This window comes from Pseudopodoces humilis, chromosome 2 (assembly GCF_049639895.1).
Source record: "Pseudopodoces humilis isolate 2021_Gansu_Grassland_sample_001 chromosome 2, ASM4963989v1, whole genome shotgun sequence".
In the NCBI taxonomy this organism is placed as follows: Eukaryota; Metazoa; Chordata; class Aves; order Passeriformes; family Paridae; genus Pseudopodoces; species Pseudopodoces humilis.
Window position 1 is genome coordinate 26,629,583 of NC_142201.1, and position 20,299 is coordinate 26,649,881.

The 20,299-nt window shown below is 38.6% G+C and overlaps 1 protein-coding gene across 2 annotated transcripts in view; it reads right to left on the minus strand.

Annotated features, from left to right (window-relative positions):
* Window positions 1-777: 777 nt before the first annotated feature.
* Window positions 778-20,299, minus strand: part of RGPD4 (RANBP2 like and GRIP domain containing 4) — a 33,566-nt gene continuing 14,044 nt past the window's right edge. Inside the window, exons 20-30 of one of the 2 annotated variants that reach the window (XM_014249160.2) lie at window positions 15,603-19,965; window positions 14,614-14,691; window positions 9,858-10,031; window positions 8,378-8,470; window positions 7,328-7,524; window positions 6,709-6,937; window positions 6,138-6,236; window positions 5,827-5,969; window positions 4,037-4,310; window positions 3,584-3,918; window positions 778-1,354 (exon numbers count right to left, since the gene is read on the minus strand). In XM_014249160.2, the coding sequence (XP_014104635.2) occupies window positions 1,049-1,354; window positions 3,584-3,918; window positions 4,037-4,310; window positions 5,827-5,969; window positions 6,138-6,236; window positions 6,709-6,937; window positions 7,328-7,524; window positions 8,378-8,470; window positions 9,858-10,031; window positions 14,614-14,691; window positions 15,603-19,965 (6,291 nt within the window). In that variant the 3' untranslated portion in view covers window positions 778-1,048. The remainder of the gene's footprint in view (window positions 1,355-3,583; window positions 3,919-4,036; window positions 4,311-5,826; window positions 5,970-6,137; window positions 6,237-6,708; window positions 6,938-7,327; window positions 7,525-8,377; window positions 8,471-9,857; window positions 10,032-14,613; window positions 14,692-15,602; window positions 19,966-20,299) is intronic. The other variant, XM_014249170.2, reaches the window with a different exon arrangement.

Sequence of the window (20,299 nt, forward strand, 5' to 3'; positions counted from 1 at the left end):
CATGCCAACGCCCAATCGGCGTTCCTGGGAAGAATTGCTCCTGCTGTCCCTACCTAAACGTGCTTCGCACAGCCTAAGTTTCCGTCCTCTACCTCCTCTTCTCCTGTCGCTGCTTGTCTGGGAGAAGAGGCCGAACCAGCCCGAGCTCCAGGCTCGGCACCACTTTGAGTGGTGGTAGAGAGCGGTAAGGTCTCTGAGGACGCCTGAAGACGTATTACTGCCATCCTTCAAATAAATAAGTAAACCCCCAAAGAAAGCTAAGCTAAATGCATGTCACCAGCGCAGAGCTGTAGAGTATCAGTTTAAATAAAGCCCCCTTTACTCATACATACTATAGAGAGGCAAAGTTGTAAAAGGTACAAGAGTGTTGGAACACACAAGCTAGAGCCTGCAGCAAAGTCAGAGAAGCTGGCCACAGCTAATAAACACTGAGCAGAGTCAGAGGGTTATACTTAAAAGTATGTCAGGTAAAATCCTAATGTTAAGTAGATGTTTATCATTTCACCAAGTTTTTTAGAAATACTTTAAGTACAAAAACCAAAAAAAGTTGGCATATTGCTCTAGGCAAACATTGATTAATCACTTAAAAACTATTCAGAACAAACCAGCATCCACCCGGCTGAGCCTGCTTTCTGCACACTGGAATACCCAATAACTTTCAAAGGCCTTCAGTGTACTTTCCAGCAATTTGCATCTACAGTCTGCACATTCAAGAGAGCTTCATGAGAAGTTATAGAAGTTATTTTCTATTAAACAAACCAAAGTGAAGACAAGACATTTATTTTAACAAGACTAGGATTTAATTTTTAAAATTTGACACTTAATACAAATATGTCAGGATAACACAAATACATCTGAAATATGCCAGTGCCTGAACTTTATTTACCATGCAAAAAAATCAATTAGAACACATAAAAAATTCAACTATAACCTGTAATTTTACATTTATACATCAGAAGTGTCCATTTTAAGAAGTTGAAATAATTAGTCAATAACATCTAAGTACTGATTTATACTGCTAAAACATTGTATACTCAAAGAAATAATTCTATATTTGTCCACAGTCTGTAATGACAATTCTTCCATTTACTAGCCCTTTAGGAGAACCAAAGGATTCGATCTTTTTCACAACATCCATTCCATCTTTCACAAACCCAAATACCACATGCTTGAAGTCCAAGTGTTCTGCTTTTTTAAGTGTTATGAAGAACTGAGAATTATTTGTATCCCTGCCCTTATTTGCCATTGACAATAGTCCAGGACCAGTGTGTTTCACTATGAAATTCTCATCTTCAAATGCTGTTCCATAAATTGACCGTCCGCCTGTTCCATCATGGTTTGTTATATCTCCTCCCTAAAAAGAAAAAAAAACAGACACAGCATTAACTGAAAAGTCCCAAAAAGTAATCCAAATTCCTTCCAACAGCAAAGACTTTTTTTTTGGAAGAACTCATTTTTCATTTTCACAAGTATCAACATCTGCTTACAAGTTTAGCTTCCCAGCTTTAGCAGGTTTGTTAATGGTAAGGGAAGCAGTGGTAGAAGGTTTATCACTTGTTTATTCTAAACATGGCATTTTATCTTCCCTGCTCCCCACAGTGACATTCCTCTAAGGCCTGTCTTTCCTACTGCCTGCATTGCTTGGCCCTGGAAGCTGCCTGGACCTGCATTATCTCATTGAAGGCCTGTCCTTGTTTAGTCCCTGGAGGCACAGAATTAATCCCCTGAAAAAGGCTAATGTAGCAGTGACCCGTAATTCCAGACAGCTTTGCCTCATAAGTGGTTGAGCAGCATGGTGTGTCTTTTATCTTTCTGGAAGGTAGCAAACTTCTGGTTCCTGATAATTTGAATATACACATAAAGGTGACTGTGTAAATTGTATCTGTACAGCCTTAGTTCTCATTGAAGAGCTTCTCACTGTACCTCAAGAAAGTCCAGGCAAAGCAGAGCAAACTTAAAATATACTCATGTAATATGATGAAAGATCACTTTGTCAAGGCACACATGGTGCAGTTAACTGTTTTAAAAGAAAGTCTGCCCCTTTATAGAATGTGGAATACCCTGAAATAAGCTTAAATCCTAAATGAGTTTATCAGAAAGGCACAAAGGTTTAACAAAAGAGCCATGAAGTACTTCGGACACACGAAGACAGATAACCAAAAGACAGGCTAATATTTTATTCTGGTGACAACAAACCATCCATATACTATCACAGAGTGGTTTATGTTGGAAAAGACCTTTAAGATCATCTAGTTCCAGCTCCCCTGCCATGGGCAGGGACACCTAGAACTAGGACCAGGCTGCTCAGAGCTCCATCCAGCTCCATCTAACACAGACAGGGATAGGGCATTTACAACTTGTCTAGGCAACTACTTCCAGGGTCTCACCACCCTCACAGCAAACAACTTTCTCCTAATATCTAGTTCTAAACCTTCTTTTACTTAGAAGCCATTCCCCGCCATGTCCTGTGACTATATGCTCTTGTAAAATGTTTCCTATCATCTTTCTTGTAGGTTCCCTTCCAGGCTCTGGAATGACACCATTATGCCACCCCTAAGCTTTCCCTTTTCCAGGATAAACAAATTCAGTATTTTTAGCCTTTCCTCAAAGGGTCAGTGCTTCATCCTTCCTAGAAGTCTTGGTCCTCCTCTGGACTTGCTCCAACAGGTTGATGTCCTTCCTATCACTTTTGTGTCTTATGTTCCTATATTACTGTATACATCTGGGCTTGCAGAAAGTCATCTACATGCCTCTTTGGGGATGTAGTGACATGCAGATCATTAACACAGCATGTACTGATGTTGGTTCATTTTGACTGTTCCAAGATACTAAAACTTGATGAACTATTCATGAGAATTTTAAGAAAGGTCTAGTTGAGCTATGATCAATCCCCTAAGCCTTCATCAGTTATGAATAACCTGCCAGTGCTACTGAATGCATACAAAGGTTTAAAACCAACACTGTCTACCTGGGATTACAGAATGTATTGCAGGCTTATGCTTTCAGCATAAAACTTGATATTTCAGGCAACAGGCCACTGCATGGTAATTGTCTAGAAGACTTGTTTTAGATTGAAACCTAATATCTATGATAATTGGAATATCAGTTTTAAAGTGCACATTATCTAAAATACAAAGTGTACTTTTAAAGTCCAATAGAAACCTGGAAAGTAAAGTGTTCTTAACAGGTAAGCATACAGAAAGTTCCTCTCTGGAGAAAGAGAAGGATAAATGGTAGTTTTGGGAACACCTACTTTCCTTGGTGATCCTGTTCAGCAACAGGCCCCTTGTCTATTTTAAGAGGACTACCTCCATTTTTTCCTTCCACCCTGACATGATAGTACTAGGAAGCACTGAAGCATTGGGTCACTGGCAGGCACAGGTGAAAAGCATCTTAGGGCATCATGTGCTGCTTGCATCATTTCTCATTGCTTTGTAATGAACGGACAGATGAGAATATCCTGCAGAGTGGATCCATGCTGCCAACAAGAATGTGCTACTCTGTATAAGTCATTTTATGTAGTGCCACTGTTAGTCAAGAAGAATCTCATTCTTTTAGTGAAGAGTTTTCTTTTTATGCTTACCTGACACACAAAGTCTGTGACTATTCTGTGAAAGCGGGAGTTCTTGAATCCAAATCCTTTCTCTCCTGTGCACAGGGCTCTGAAATTTTCAGCAGTTCGAGGTACAATATTTGCAAACAGCTCCATGGTTATGTGTCCTAAAGGCTCACCATCAGCAGAAACTTCAAAATACACAACAGGGTTGGTGTCCTTTGACAGTCCTGCTGCCAGAGACAAGTGCCCCTTCTGTAGTTCTGACAAGCTTAGCTGGCATTCTTCAAACATCTTCTTGAAAGAATTGGCCATTTCTTGGCTTTTAAATCTGACTGCAAATTGCTCTACTTTTACTTCACCATCTGAAAATAAATCCAAGAAGGTCTGTTTAGCTTCATCTTTTAATAATCTCCAGGGGAAAACAAAACAAAGAAACTACAGACTACCTAGAAAAAACAAAGACCACCTGAAAAAACTCACCAGCATAATCTGTGGCTGTCCAAATGAAAGCATTGTTTGATGTATCAGAGGGCACTAAGTTCATTTCTTTGGTGATAACATGGTTTGCACAGACTTTAAGAACTTGGTCTCTTCTCATTAGGACTCTATAGTATTTCTTTTGTGTATGGAAGAGTATTTTGATCTCTCCAACACCACGCTCCTTCCACTGAGTAACATCCCTGTCCCATCTGTAAAGTTTTGCCCTCTCCTTAAAGAGAATTTCTTCATCTTCTTCTCCAGATTTTACCTCCACCTAAAAAAAAAACAGCACAGTAGACTGACTACCTGTGATTTCCTAGAAAGACATTAAATAGTTATTACATATACTTCTGAACATTCTGACCTATTACAGTGGAAAATTACTCAGTGTGTTCTTTTCTCCAACACCCCACTGAGCACACCAAAATGGATAAAACATTTTCAGAATTTAAGAGCCCAATAAATTCTACTATTTGAGACCAATTACAGCTCTGCAAGCCTCCTTCACCACAGTACACAGTTCTGGTGGGTGTCTGTTGGTTTTGCTTTGGGAGTGGGTTGGCTGGCTGGTTTTTTCTTTATGTGTGGGGTTTTTTTTTTCTTTTAACAAAACCCCGATACTTTAATCAAGTGTTCCGGCAAGTTTACCAAGTTTCAGGTTTGCTAAATGATATGCACACTGAGAAGTGAAGACAAAGTACAGTTATGATTCCAGGAGTTACCTTTAGAACATTGTTAAAGAATTTGATTTGCATTTGAACAGAATAAACACTAAGTACACAAAACTTCAGCCTGACAGCCGTATCTCCACCTCACTTTACGTATGCATTTACTGGCCTCTAATCTCATTTAGTTAGCACTTCTCCACAGATATGGAACACTTGAGAGAACTGAAGAAATATGTGACAAAATACTGTTTGTGAAACTGAAAAATGGAAGCAGAGAAGAAAAGCGTCATAGAAGTCATAATGTGACACACAGATGAGCAAAGGCACACCAAATTTTAAAAAAGGAAGTTGAAGGCATGTTACAAAATAGATCAGATGAGCTGTTCAAATTGAAGGGCACTACATACTGTTACTTTGTGCTCTATTTGCCTTGCTCAATAATTTTACTAATCTATAGTTAAACTTTATTATTTATAGAAAGGTCAAGCAATATGACTATATATCAAAAGAGTCTGAAATGGTTACTAGGCTGAAAATCAAATCAAGACTTGAGTAACTGTGGGAAGTCTCAGTAAGTTATAAGGCTACCTTCAAAGCTGAAGGTTATCCTACTTCTGGAAAAACATTTATTTTGAAGTTAAGTTAGTTCCCTTCGCCATCAGGTAATCTTGCTTAGTGATTCTAGAAATCTTGCCTAGCTTAGAGAAAAAATTCTTAGCTGGCATGGCTTTCACAGAACTGAATCTACAAGTCACTGATACAAAGTCATAGCTGAGTTGTATAAGCACTAGCAGTTATTCAGTTCCCCTTCCTGATTTTCAGCTATGCTATATAAATGGTTTAGCTTTTACAAGCTGGGCATAAAAATTTGCATCCTGATCCAACTCTCAGTCAAGTTATAAAGAAATCAGTGTTGAAGATTTTAACTGAGGCACCAGACACCTCCCCAGGGCTACACTGTACTAGGATTTAAATCAACAGGTGCTTCAACATAGTGTAAAACATGCAGAACTCCGCACAACACCACAGAAAGCAAAGTCAACTAAGCAAAACATATTTTAAAGCTTGCTGCATTAGCAAAAACACTCATCTTAATGTTTTATATTCCAGAAGTCACCGTACCTCCGGTAAGGACACAATTGGCTCAAAGTGGATATCATCACTATGTACTACTTCATCATCACTACCACCTTCATCTTCATCTGCTTTACGGGCGGTATCTCCAAACACAGTTGCTCCTGTATTGGCCCATTTAAAGTTTTTATCTACAATGAAGAGAATTACATTTTAAACTTTTGGGTTTTCAACTTCCCAACAAAAATTTGCAAAAAAATTGTTGTTTCTAATGATCAGCAGAAATTATGTGCACAAAAGGTATATTGTATGAAGCAAAAGTCCAGCTGAGGTTTGTCTCAGAGACTAGTTGAACTCACCTTTTGAGCCAAAAGCGAAGTCCTCAGAACTTTTGGATGCCAGATCTGCAAATGACAGGCCTGCAGTATTGCCAAAACCAAATGAGATGATTCTGTTTTCTATCAAATAAAAAGGGGAAAATCAAACATTTTTCTTTACTTTCTTAAAGAAGATACATTTATGTAGTCACAAGAATAAACTGAAGAACTGTGTACAGCATTTTTTTAACACCAAATAAATTTCAAGTCTGAATGACACTTGTCATAATGACTATCTATTACGGTTTTAAAAGACTGTGTGAGTTTCAGAATATACTTACAAGCAGATCCACAGAGCTCATGTGGTATTTAACAGTAAACTAATGAAAGTACATCATACATCAATTACATAATAGACACTAGCATTGCTCTGTTGTAGCAAAACTGAACTCAATAAAATTTGATATATACATTTTTACCAGACTGGTGTCTACACTTCTAATTCAGTATGGGTACTACTTCTCCCCATGACAGCAACTACGCTAGGTAAACCGATCCACAGAAAAGCACAGTTTCCTACAAAAAAAACTCAAGAGCACACTCCTGACCTTACCTTGTGTTGACTCTGAACCGTCTGAATCACCCTTTTTAGTTGACAAATCTACAGGTTTGTCTTCAGCTCGTGGTAAGGTCTGTGATACTTGCACAGTTTCTGTGGTGGAATGTGATTCTTCACTGCTGGTACCTGACTGGACACATATTGTCACCTCATCTTTTGATGGAGCAGGTATTTCTTCCTTACTGGTACAGACTAAGTCACTTGAGCTTGCAACTTTATTCTCCTGCAATTAATCAAAAAAGTTATGCAATATGTAAATAAGTTAGAAGACCTTAGGAATCAAACCCCCTCCCTAGGAGTCTAAGAACAGTCCTTATAAAAAAATAAAGAACACCAAGAAAAGTTGTAAGCTTTCTGAAGTTTTACAGTTAAAACATAAGGATGTTAACTTGACAAGAGACTGAAGTATCTTTGAAGTAGTCTGTTTTCAAAAAAAATAATATTCCCTAAATCTAACCTCCAGTGTTGGCAGACACTTGAGTTTTTTTGTAGCTGTGCCTCAAATGATTTTTCTCCACTGGATGTTTTAGTTCTAAAACTGTACTCTCACACATTTATGAAGTAATTGTGCAAACCTAATAACAAGAAGTTCAGTAAAGATTTAAGCTCTTACTTTAATTTCTTGAATTTCAGCCTCTGACTTTAAGTCTTCCAGACTGTCACCTTCAGTATCAGTACTGACACCACAAACAGATGTAGAAGGAACCTGCAGAGCTTTTGTTTCATCTTTCTCCTCAGGAGCAGGTTTCTTTTCCCAAGTAGCAGCACATTCTCTTTCATTGTTCAATTCACTTTTTCCTGCAAGGCCTGCTATAAAGAATTAATGGAAAATAGCTGTGAGGGCAGCTAAATACTGAAATAATTTTTATCCCCTACATTATAAATTAACCTTATAATAGCCAGATCAACTTAAAGACAGACTTCATGAGTTTCTCAGACAGCATTACAGTTTAAATAGTGGAAGACTAACTAACCTAACCTGGGTGACTAGAATTGAAAATACGTCTGTGTTTTTTTACTGCTACCATGGAACTTCCATGCAATGATGAAGAGCTACATCATGCAGCTGCCACTACTACTGACTTCCTTCAGTATCAGATTTCTTCATATTCCAGATGGCTTAATCATTCTAGCATGTATCCTCAAAACACCCCCAGACTTTACTTACAGAAGTACCTACCCAGACTTCAAGTTATGCAACAATGTCAGACACACATAAGCAAGTCATCTACACCTGTATTTTTAGTATAGAGACTAAATAGCTTTCTTTTTAGATTGAACAACATTAACACCCAAGCTTAAATTGAGTAACTGCAGAAGTAGCAAGTATTCAAAGATGTAAACAACTTTCTCTTGAGCAGTATCATGCCAAGCTGAATTTTTCATACTCAGAAAGAGCTCAAGATAGGAAGAGACTTTGATGTTCTTCTTTAGAGGTCACCTGGAATGTACATTTCTCTCTTAGGCACCCCTTTACTGCTAACTAACAGTTCAACTTACTGAGATTAACTCTGTACTTTGAGATGCAGGTTTTCTGCACCCAGCATCTCTGCTTCTAAAAACCACTCCAGAAAGCATAAAACTAATCTCTGCCCTGTGTCCTTCAGATTCAGAGTTTGTTTCAGTACATGAAGCACAATAATTAAAATTTATTAAGATATACCTTTTACAGGACCTTGCCCTTTCTTTTTCTCTTCTGAATCACTGGGATAGAGTCTTCCATTAAGTTTCTTAACAGCTGTTTCATAGTCTTCATCTTAAACAGAGGAAACAAAAGTTGTCAGACATACTCTAGGTCAGAGAAGTCTGCTGAGCCCTTCCAACTCACAAGGCTAGCAGGCATACGTAATTTTTGCTTATCTTTTAAGAGTTACGCAAGTCAACAAGTAAGCTTTCACTTCTAGTTTTGCTTACATGTGCTCCAGAGTGCTATTAACACTTTTTCTCAGTCTAGATTGCTACATATATATGACACGGATTTGTTTTGTTGGTTTTTTTTTTTTAGAAAACATATTTCTTAAGTGATTTTATTAAGACTACCACTAAACAGATTTGGGAAAGAAGACTGAAGATTTTTTACATAAAAACCTGCAAGCTCAGGTACTTGTGGGAGGGGGCGTGTCTTCTCCCATTTTCTGTTGAATATGATCTCAGATCTCAATGTCTCAGAACTTCCATTTAAAGTCTTTGCTGCTGAATAAATCAACCAATCTTAATTACAAGCAGTAATGTCTGATATAAAGTAAGCTTACTAATAGTATTAGGAATTTGCTTTAGAAGAAAAATAACTCATTAGTATAACATTTAGGGAACCTGAGATTGGGGTTTTTTTTCATAAAAAATGCTTTGTATTTAGCTCAAAATACTAAAGTAGGTCTCTTGCTCAAATAACTCTTACCTAACCAACTGCCTTGGTAATGATGTCAACACCCACAGGACACCAAACAAGTACCCTTTAATCACTCCTGAGCCTCCACTGTACTATTCTGTTTTGAAGACTTGAGTGTTCATCTTTGGCCATAAGGACATTGACAGGATTATTTCCCATTGGCCCAGACAAAAATATTTCAGTGTCTAATGGTTCTAACAGTTCTGAGTATCTCAAGTTGGAAGGGACCCATAAGGATCACCTGCAGCTCCCTGCTCCTTGTAGGGCTACCAAAAACCAAACCATATGATTAAGTGCATCACCCAGATGTTGCTTGACCTCTGATGGGCGTGTTGCTCTAACTACTGTCCTGGGGAGCCTGTTCCAGGGCCTGACCACCCCCTCAAAGAAGAAGCTTTTCCTAATCCAAACTTTCCCAACAGCTTCATTCCATTTCCTTGTGTCCTATAGTTGAGCAGCAGAGAGAGATCAGTACTTCCTCCTCTGCTGATGCCCTTAAGGAAATTTTGGACCGTGACAAGGTCACCCCTCAGCCTTGTCTTCTTCCAGCTGAACAAACCAAGTGACCTCAGCAACTCCTCCTGAGTCTGGCACTCAAGGCTGTTCACCTTGGTCACCCTCCAACAGTTTGATGTCCTTACACAGAGGCATCCGAAACTGCACACAGTGCTTAAGGTGGGGCTGCACCAATGCAGTGTATTACACCCTTTCCCCACAAAAAGGCAGTACAAACACAAATTTTGGCATTCCTTACCATCATCCTCATCACTCGCATATCCAGGCTTATTCTTGTAGCAGAAGAATGTTGAAGGGAGCTTGAGGAAGTCAGCAAGAGCTCTCTGTTCAGGGGTAGGCGTTAACTCGTACACTATTACGACCTCATCAGATGGAATATCATCCTCTGACACTGCAGTCTTCTCAGCTTTTTCTACAGAAATTGAACAAACTATTAAAACTAAACAATTTCAGTATAGGAAATAACATTTGACCTCACATTATTATGGAACCGAGTTAATTCTAAGGCTCTACATATTTTCTGCTGATAGACAGGAAACAAAAATCAACTTACAGGAGGCGAGGACAGAACAGCAACACTTACATGCTGTTCTATTGCTTTTGGAATTCAAGCATTAAAACAAAACTTGGCTACATCTTTATATTATTAAAAGGATTTTAATCAATTACTCATGTCAAATAAGACAGCTAAGAGAAGAGAAACAGAGGAGTCAAACAGATGTAAACAAGCAAACTTCAGGCCTGAAAAAAGTAAAGTTGTGTAAAACAACCTGTCCAAGCAACTGAATAGAACTCATTTCAGATAACTTATGGAATGAGCTTTTTATTAGCTAATCTCAATTTACCATAATAGCTGTTGCTGAAACTTTGAGTTTTACAAAAGTAAAGTAATTCTTAGTTCCACTATCAAACAACAAAAATTATTGCTTTCAGCCTATTTAATTAGCTTTTGTAGTGAGGAAGTATCACCATTGGTTTTACTATTTAGCTTTTTGTCTTCTTGCCTTCAACATTAAATTATTCCTTCCACCAGTATTGAGAACAGTGCATGATCAGTGCAAAAGCTGAAAGTAAAGCCTAGAGCAAACCGCATAGATAAAACATATGGGTGTAAGACAGCTTTGGAAACAAATATTTGAGTTTATTACAAGAGAATGGAAGCAAAGAGGGAGAATATAGCAATTTAAACATAAGGTATGGTTTGTTTGGGATTCTGCTTGTTTAGGTTTAAGTGTTGTTTTGAGAAGGGGAGTTTGGGGATAAAGGTCTAAGAAATAAATCTGTGAACTATTTTTAAGAATAAACCCATAAGCACATCAATAGCCACAACAGCTGTTTCTAAGAACAAAATGATTGCTTACCTCAGCCTATTTGCTAACAGCCTATTATCTGTTCTCTGTATTGAACTTAGAATCTGAAGGGTGATCTCAAAAGCTCACTGTGCTTTTCATTAAAAAATAATTTTGCAAATATGTGGCACAGTGTAATCAGAGGAAACCTAAATCTCCAGTTAGAGACCAAACTAATACCCAGTTCCTGAAAATCACTGATTTTTCTAATTGTATAATTTAACTTATCATTGCAAGAGGAGAAAAGGACAGAAGAGACACGTTTACAGACATGACACAGCTAACATGCTAAAATGTCTGCTTTTTAAAAGCAGTTCTCATTACTTTTTATTTCATTGTCCAGTACATTAAGAGTAGTATGAAGTAAAGTAACAGCAAAATCCCAAGTATTGATTCAAACTTAGATCTTTTTTCTAAGTATTACCTCTGCAGTCTTTGCCCCACCTTTGTTTACAAGTTGATCATTTCAGGCATTTATACACCAGAGCTACAAAGTTACTCAAAGCCATCACCAGCACACTCTTGTAGATTAATTCTTTTTGCCCAGATTTTTAGATCTCAGTAAATTCTCTGAGCTTGGAGAAAGTAGGTATAGATTCTTAAACAGCAAGTTTCTAAGTTTATATCATGACTACAGTATATAAATGTTTTCATACATCTTCTCAGAATCTTAACCAGAAAACCCACTCACCCTAGCTAATGTAAGGATTAGAAGTACATTTAGTACTGTGTCATGAAGATATGCAGATATCCTGCACATTACTATGTGTTTTACTCTTTCCTATTAGCTAAGCAATTATCTCAGTTGGACTAGGCTTGCACCAAGTTCACCCAAGGTTTAAGTGTGGGGCATTAAGTCCTACGCCAAAAAACAGCTTTCCTCAAGAACTAGAAAATTTTCAAAAACATATCTTTGAATATAACAAAACACTTCTTTCAAGTTCATCAGGTAGATGGTAAAAGCATGTGCTTTCTTTAATTTGAGCAGCAGAAATATAGCTAGAAGCCATGGCAACAAATACCCTGTTCCAGTGTTTTACACCACACTCATTGCTCATCAGGTTTGACAGCATTTAAAAAGAGTTATCATGCAGTCTCTTTCAGTACCTTTTGGGCAAAATAACTGAATAAGTGAAACGCATTTAAGGTCACCTCAGATTAGTCAATATGTAAAGTTCTCCATAAAACTGATCTATCAAACTGGAATAATATTCTAGTGTTCCAAAGATCTACTCAAAATGATAAAAGACTTCAATAACAAAGATTACTGTTCCAAACACCTTAAAAATATCTTCACAGGCATGAAACAAAAAGCCATGCATATGTACAATGTATTCCGAAAAGACTTGGTTTTAGGATAATATAACTTTCTACTCTGAGTGAAAAAAAACCACACAAAACATTGTTAGTATATGGAAGAAACTAAATTCAGGACAATATCATGCACAGCAGTCCTTTTCAAAGCTTTTTTTTCACTTTTGTTTGAACTGACATTAAGACTAGGTAGGCCTAAATCTCTCTAGCTAGTCACAATAATGGTATTTCCTCTCATGCATCAATCAACGAATATCTTCTGAATATAAGAGGAAAGCACCAGTTTAAACCCTAAAGCATGTAACAGGTACGTAGCCTGCAACTGACATGACTCAAACTTGTAAAGCCCAGGTGTGGTTTAAGTCCAGCTGGCAATTAAGAACCACAGAGCTGCTGGCTCACACCCTGTAACCTGGTGGAATGGGGAGGAGAATCACATGTAAAATTCGTAGGTGGAGATAAGAAGAGTTTCATAATTAAAATAGAAGTGATATGTAATAAGAATATTAAAAGGAAAAAAAGAAAATTTAAGGAAAAATAAGTGATGTACAATACAGCTGCTCACCAGCTGCTGACCAATGCCAGACACCAATACCAGATTCCATTCCCACATGCCTACTGGCTCCTCTTCCAGGTAACTCCACCAGTTTATAAACTGGGCATGATGTTCTATGGTGCTGAATATCCCTTTGGCCACTTTGAGTCACCTGTCCCAGCAAAGCTCCCTATCAGCTTTTATTTGTATACCTCCTCAATGGCACAGCATGGGACAGAGTGTCCTTGATTTAGGGTAAGCACCGCTTATCAGCTGTGTTATCAGCAATGCTCTCACACTGTATCCAAAACCCAGCACTGTACCAGCTGCTGAGAAAAAATTAACTTTATCCCAGCCAAAACCGGAACAAGAACTTACAATAAGTTTATGATCTGACCTGAGAGAAACATAATGCATGGAAATGTAGAACTATTATGAGGTTCAATTTCTTCTGAATGTTGTTCCAGCACAACTCAGAAGATACTCCCCCAGAAGTTCCCCATGAGAAAACTTTGTATTATATTTGTATTGGATAGGCTTGAAAACCTAATTCAGGAAGAACCTCTCAAAATCCTTTACTATTAAAGTCAGAGCTCAAAGACCAAAAAGTAACACTGAAGACAATCATCAACTGTAAAAAACAGATCACTAAATATATAATCATAACCTAATTATCAGAAGAGTAGAAGTGAAGAACAATCTTAAGTACCAGAAAGGCTTTTTTTGTTTGTTTCTTTAAATATATTCCCCCTGCCATATACCCCCAATATAAAACAATGATCAATTGGAGGTAGGAAAAGCTCTTGCATGTATGCATCGGCACTGAATGATTAATCACTCCACATTATGGACACCATATTATGAAAACAGAACTGACTTGTTAGTAAACTCAATCCACAGGGATGCTTGAAAACACAGAGCAAGTGACTTTAGGTTATGCATACAGAACAGGAATTCTGTGTTCAAGTAAGAACATCTTATCAAATGACATTTTGACACTTTCAAACAATGTAAGACACTAATATTGGAAGACTGTCTTACGCAGACTAGAAGTTTGTTATTTAAAATTAAAATACTTTTAAAACCATGTAAGTTGAGCTTGTTTACAGCAAGCATACTTACAAGCAGCACTGGTAATAACATAAACTAACTATAAGCTGTAGCAGTTTTGTTTACAGAGTCTGACTGTAAACAAATTGGTTACAAATGGGCAGTTTCCTAACCAGCTGTGGTGGAGTTCACATTATAAATGAAGGCAGCTCTCACTTCTGTGAACTCTTTTTTTTTGAAGTGCAGCAGTTAACACTGAATCAGGAAACTGAAGCAAACATTTCCACATAGACTAAATACACCCAAGCTCTTTCCCGGATAAGCTGTCTTAAGATCTTCAGGCATATTTGATTGACAGAGTAAACCACATCAGGTACCACAGGACATATTCTCTGAAAATAACAATGTAATTTCTTCAGAAAAAAGGGAATTTAAGAGATCCAGTGTGCAAGCATAGTAAAACTGTGACGGAAGAAGTGCAGGGTATATATCCTCAAAAAACAAGGCAAACAGAAGCTACAAGCTTAAACAGGGCCATCCATTGTGCTGGCTCATGTAAACATACTAAGGGCTAGAGACATTCTTTAACAGGACAAATACAGTAGTCAGACACACAATTTCAAGTACTCTCCTTCGGCATGCATGTTAATTATAAGGATTACTGAGCCAACTGCTTTGACACAGCTGGGTTATTGTCCATGCCTGCTAGAGTGTTTTATCACACATTCAGTGCAGTACATAAATACCTTTACTATCAGGTTGCAAGGAGGATGTGCTTGTCCAAAAGGCCATGGGATTAGATTTAAAGAGGCTAAAATTAAATCCTAAAAAAATAAATTGTTGGTATATAAGTGTTTACCTGGAATTTTAAAAGGATAGAAGAGACTTATCAATGGTCTGCAAGTATTCCACACTCATTTCACAGCAGGAAATCTCATCTGTTAACTCTACGCAAGCTTATCCAACCCATGTGAATGGACTGCAGCTATCATCTTCTGCAATGTCACTTTATTACACTTTAGCTAATAAATGGACAGGAGATACTCCTAATTCTGAGACATCCCATCCTTCTCACAAAGACATTTCAGCATATTATAGTGGTCCTGTCACAGCCACAGCATTTGCCTGTGCATCTTTTGCAGACTATGACAGAAACCATACAACTGAGTATGCCATCACAATCTCTTTTCAGTCTAAGGAAGTAGGCTGACGTCTAATGTTAAGCTACACAACCAAAATTGCAGAGGCCAGTATTTAAAACTTGAAACAAAGGTACAGACTAGTTCCACAATACCCATCTACTTAATTATGGGGATAGTGCAAATTTTAGCTGAAGCATACATCTGCTGTTCTCACACTTTCCCACTCAGAGCAAAGGCCTGGGTACATACAACATCAACTACCTCTTTAAGCCTCAAAAGCAAAACCACAAATTATTTGAGCATTTAAATCCAAAATTCAGATGCAGCACTTCAGAGCTTAGGCTCTCTACCTGAAAATCTTGTTCTCAGTAAAAAAATTTCCATCCTGTATCACACATTTTCATTTTTATTTAAAAATAATTATGACTTAAAATTCCCTTCTTTACTTGAAACTCTGGAGAACATGTGGATACCTGCATCAAAACTGAAAGAAACTACCTATTCTTAAGAGAATAAAGAATAATGAAGAGCATAGAGATGACTGCTTCATAAGTCACATACTTGAATAAATTACTAGTAAAACTGACACTCACCTTTCTCTAGAATTCTAAACGAGAAGTTAGATGGTCCATCTTGTGTTGAAGCAGGCAAGTTGCCTACCTTGCTGTCTACAGGCTTCTGAGTAGCATTTGAGATTTTTGGTGGCTCAGAGACCTCCAGTTCTTTCTGTGCTGTGTTCTGAGATGCTGGAATATGGCCTTCACTCTTTCTTGGGGGATTAAAACTGAAGCCAAAGAGAGAACCAGTGGCTGAAGTGTTTCCAAACGTGAATGTCTTTGACTTTTCATTACTGAAAATACTCTTCACAGATTCAGATCCAAATACAAACTTTGGAGGAGAAACCACTGTTTTTGTTGGTGTTTCAGACATATTTGACACCTCTGCAGCCTCTACAGTATTAGAAGTATCATCACCATGGTTGACATCAGTTCTTTCTCTGGTTGTTTCCTCTAGCACAGCTACAGCATTTTTACCACATGGAGATTCCTTTGGTGTATTGGCACGAGAAGAAAGAGGTGTTATCAGTGTCTCTCTCTCTTGGGCATGTTTTGCTTCATCAAAAATCTGCTTAAATGAGTCTGCAACATCTTGCAGCTTGAATCGCACAGCCAGAAGTTCTACCTTTCTTTCCCCATCTGCAAAGTCACATGCAGTCCATACCCAGGCTCTATCAGATCCTTTCATTTGTTGCATATTCATATCTGGTGTAATCCTGTGATTAGCACAGAGTTTTAGTACCTGGTCCCTTCTCATTACTATACGAACTTGCTTGTTGTCATAGTTCTGCAGTATCTTGATATCCCCAATCCCTCTCTCTTTCCACTGATTTGCATCTTTGTCATATCTGTAGAGTTTGGCTCTATGACTGAAGACAACTTGCTCATTTTCCTCGCCACTGGTAACTTCCACAAGATCAGGCAGAGGTACCACAGGTTCAAAGTACTGTCCATCCCTTTCCTCTTCTTGAGTGACATCAGAATCTTCATCTGTGCCTACTGATGTTCTGCTCTGATTCTGTTTGGCAGGAGATTTGGATGGACTCAAAGCAGATTTAAAGCTAAAACTAAAACCAGTGGTAGACTCTCCAAATCTAAACAGATTTTTCCTTACAGGGCTACTTGCAAGAGGTGATGCATATACAGAACTACTTACACTATCATCCAGTGCTTCTTCACGCAAGTCATAGTTATCCCACTCCAGAGTAGGGCCTGTACTTTCAGCATGTGGCTTTATAACCAAATCAGAAGTACTGCTGGCACAAACAGAGTTTACACTTTCCTCTTCTGGCAGTTTAGTTTTGTCATCTGTCAGAAAAGTTTTGAGATCTTTTAAGCCACACTTCATTTCTTCTGCTCTCTGTATAAGCTGAGCTGTCCTACCTGTATCAACAAGTTTATGGGGTGTCTGCAATGGTATATCTAGTAATAGCCTCTGACATTCTTCAAACTTCTGTTTGAACTCCTCAGCCTGCTCTGGTGTCTTGAATTTTGCTGCCAGCTGTTCCAACTTGGCATCACCATCAGAAAAGTCATTGGCCATCCACATCCATGCTTTGTCTGAGCCAGATAACTGTTTCAAGTTCATTGTTGTTGTTATCCAGTGATTCGCACACACCTTCAGTACCTGCTCACGCCGCATCAAGATTCTTACTTTGCCATTAACTTCATTTTTAAGAATCTTCAGATTGCCCACCCCGCGTTCTTTCCACTGGCTTGTTTCTGGATCAAACCTGAACAGCTTTACTCTCTGGGAGTATAACACTTTCTCATCTTCCTCTCCTGTAAATGGTTCTACTTTTTCAGGCATCTGAACTATAGGTTCAAAATGGATATCATCACTGTCCTCCGTCTTATACACATCATCATCCTTCTCACCAAGGTCAGCAGATGTGTTTGCTTTCTGATCTGTTTTAGGATTTTGTGAAGAAAACAGCTTTTCACCTGCACCTGAAAAGCCTTTGAAGTTAGGGTCCTTTTTGCCAAATTGAAAGCCTTCCCTAGGAGTACTTTTTGCAAGCTCAGCAAAAGTAGAAGTGCTGCTATTTTGCCCAAAAACAAAATCGATTTTCTCCTTGTCTGTTGTTTCTTGAAACTGGAATCCAATTCCACCGTCTGAAGGCAATTCCTTTTTGTCTTTTTCATCAACACTTTTTAAGAAACCAGTTGTATGCTCTTTGGATGGCTCCTCTTTCTTAGTGGTATTTTTACTAGACTCCTGTATCCCAAATTTAAATCCACCTGCAGGCACTTGCATTGAAAAGCTAAATCCTTCCTTCGCAGACTTAGCTTCAGTATCAGAAGAAATCTGAAATGTAAATGGTGGTGTCTTGCCTTGCTCAAGACCAAACTTAAAGCCTGTTCCCAACTGTCCTCCGTCAAGTTCAGGTAATTTATTTTTCAAGCCAAAAGCAGGAGTTGGCAAAGTATCACCAGCTGGCTTACCAGATGGATTTGGCATTTGGCAGGCTACGCAGGCTAGTGAAGAACCTTCATTCCTCACAAGACAAGTAGTACAATCCCACTGACCTTCCTTTTTAGTAAAAAGCCCTTCAAACCCATTTTTCTGTGGCTTACTTGTATCAGCAATGGAACCAAGCCCCAGAGCAGCAGATGTCTGAACAGAAGGTGTGGATGTATTTGGTTGGTTTTGAGGTTTTGGACTCTGACAGGAACAGCAGTTCACATCTTTTGCTTCATTTCGGCTTTGGCATACAGAGCAGTCCCACTGACCTTCTTTTTTAGCAAAAGCAGATCCAAACGTGTCCTGCACTGGGTTACCACTCGCTTTCAAACTTGCAGAGCTACTTAATGGGGTGCCCTGTGTCTCCCACATACCTGGATTTGGACTTTGACATGATACACAATTCTTTACAGTTGCTTCATTTGGAACTAAACACGCTTTACACTCCCATTGATCCTTCTTCAAGAGATGCTGCCCAAACCCACTAGAAGAGGCTTGCTGAGCGTCCTTTCCAAATGAAATAGTAGTGCTAGATGCAGAGGATGTAGCTGTAAGGGTGCCTTTGCTGTCAGGTTCACTGCTTGTGCCATCTTTTGGAAACTGAAAACCCAAGTTCATGGTCCCAGAAGTGGTTCTGTTGGGCTCCTTGATGTCCTGATTTGCTGTTTCTTTTGCAGTGCCACCACTCCGAGCAACAGATGTGTCAGCATTTGATCCCAAGGATTTTAAAATATTCTGTGCCTCCTCAAACTTTTTTTTGAAAAGCATTGCTTCTTCAGGTGTTTTAAATCTAATTGCAAGCTGTTCTGGTTTCGGCAATTCATCTGCATAGTCTAAAGCATGCCATACAAATGACTTATCTGATGCAGCATTTGGAGTTAATTTCATATCTGTATTTATGTAGTGATTTGCACAGATTTTCAGCACTTGGTCCCGTCTCATTAAGAGACGAAATTTGCCAGATACTTTATGTTTCAGTATTTTCACATTCCCAATACCCCTTTCTTTCCATTCTTTAGATTCTGCATCAAAACGAAAGAGCTTGGCTCTGTTGCAGAAGAATTCTTCTTCATCTTCCTCACCTGTCTTTACTTCAATCTTATCAGGAAGTGGTACTACAGGATCAAAATGAGGACCATCATCATCCTCATCTCCACCATGGGTGCTTCCTCCTTCTGTTTCATGACTTCTGTTGGCCAAATCTGAATTTGAAGCCATAAATACAGGCTTGCTTGGCTCTTGAACACCAAATGTATCATTCTTCTCAAAACCCAGGTTTTTGTGTGCATTTTGTCCTGTGTTTTCTCGAAGAGAGATGCCTGGAATATGTTTATTGCTAAAATTGAAGATATTTCTTGAACTGTTTGTGGGATCATTAACTGGCTTTTGTTCAATATATCTATCATCCTGTAAAGGTTTATCAGATGTTAAAAGATCCAAGAGGCTTTCTCTACTATTAAAAGGTGCATTAAGGGGCTGTGGTGCAACTTGAGGAGGAGAAGAAAAAGTAAAGTCCCCATCATTAGACTTGAAGTTAGGTTTAAATTTAAAAGTTGTCGGCTGACTTGGCTGTGTTGGTGTTGGCAGAGGTGCTTTTGATCCTTCTGCTGCTCCCGACTGTCCAAATTTAGGCATTGCTTTTGGTTCTGCAGGCTTTAAAGTGGGTGGCGTGACCGAACGGTTTGTGAAATACCCCGGTTTGGGCAGTGTTGGATTGGTGCTTGCCTGTGGGACACTGTAGTTGTAATAGTCATCAGCTGTACGAGGAGAAATTAGTGTAGTACCAGGAGAATCAAAACGCAGAGGTGGGCCATACATTTCTTGGGAAAACATACAACCAGAAGTGTTTTGCAGAGGTGGTGTATGCATTGGTGGTGGTTGATAAGAATATATATGTGGCTGAGGCGTAAGTCGGTTCATGCCATACACAGGAGGCTAAAGAAAAAGCAGAAAACAAGTGCTCCGCTTATTATGATACCAAAGAGAAAATCTTACTGTGCTGAAGCCCATGCAACATGTACTCTTAAAAGAAAGGCATGGCTTTCAAGTTGAAACCTACCCTAATTTTACCTTCATTTAAACCTTGATGGGCATTTGAGAACAAGCACTGAAGAAGTGGCACAATGCGGGTGGGTTTCCTTTTCACGAAAAAAAAGCATTGAAAACCCGATTTTATTTTGCCACACAATTAAGGAGGGTATAGTTAAGTGCTATCATGCGTACATGTAGGAGAAATGTACACACATAAAATTTATTTTTCTAGCTTTTT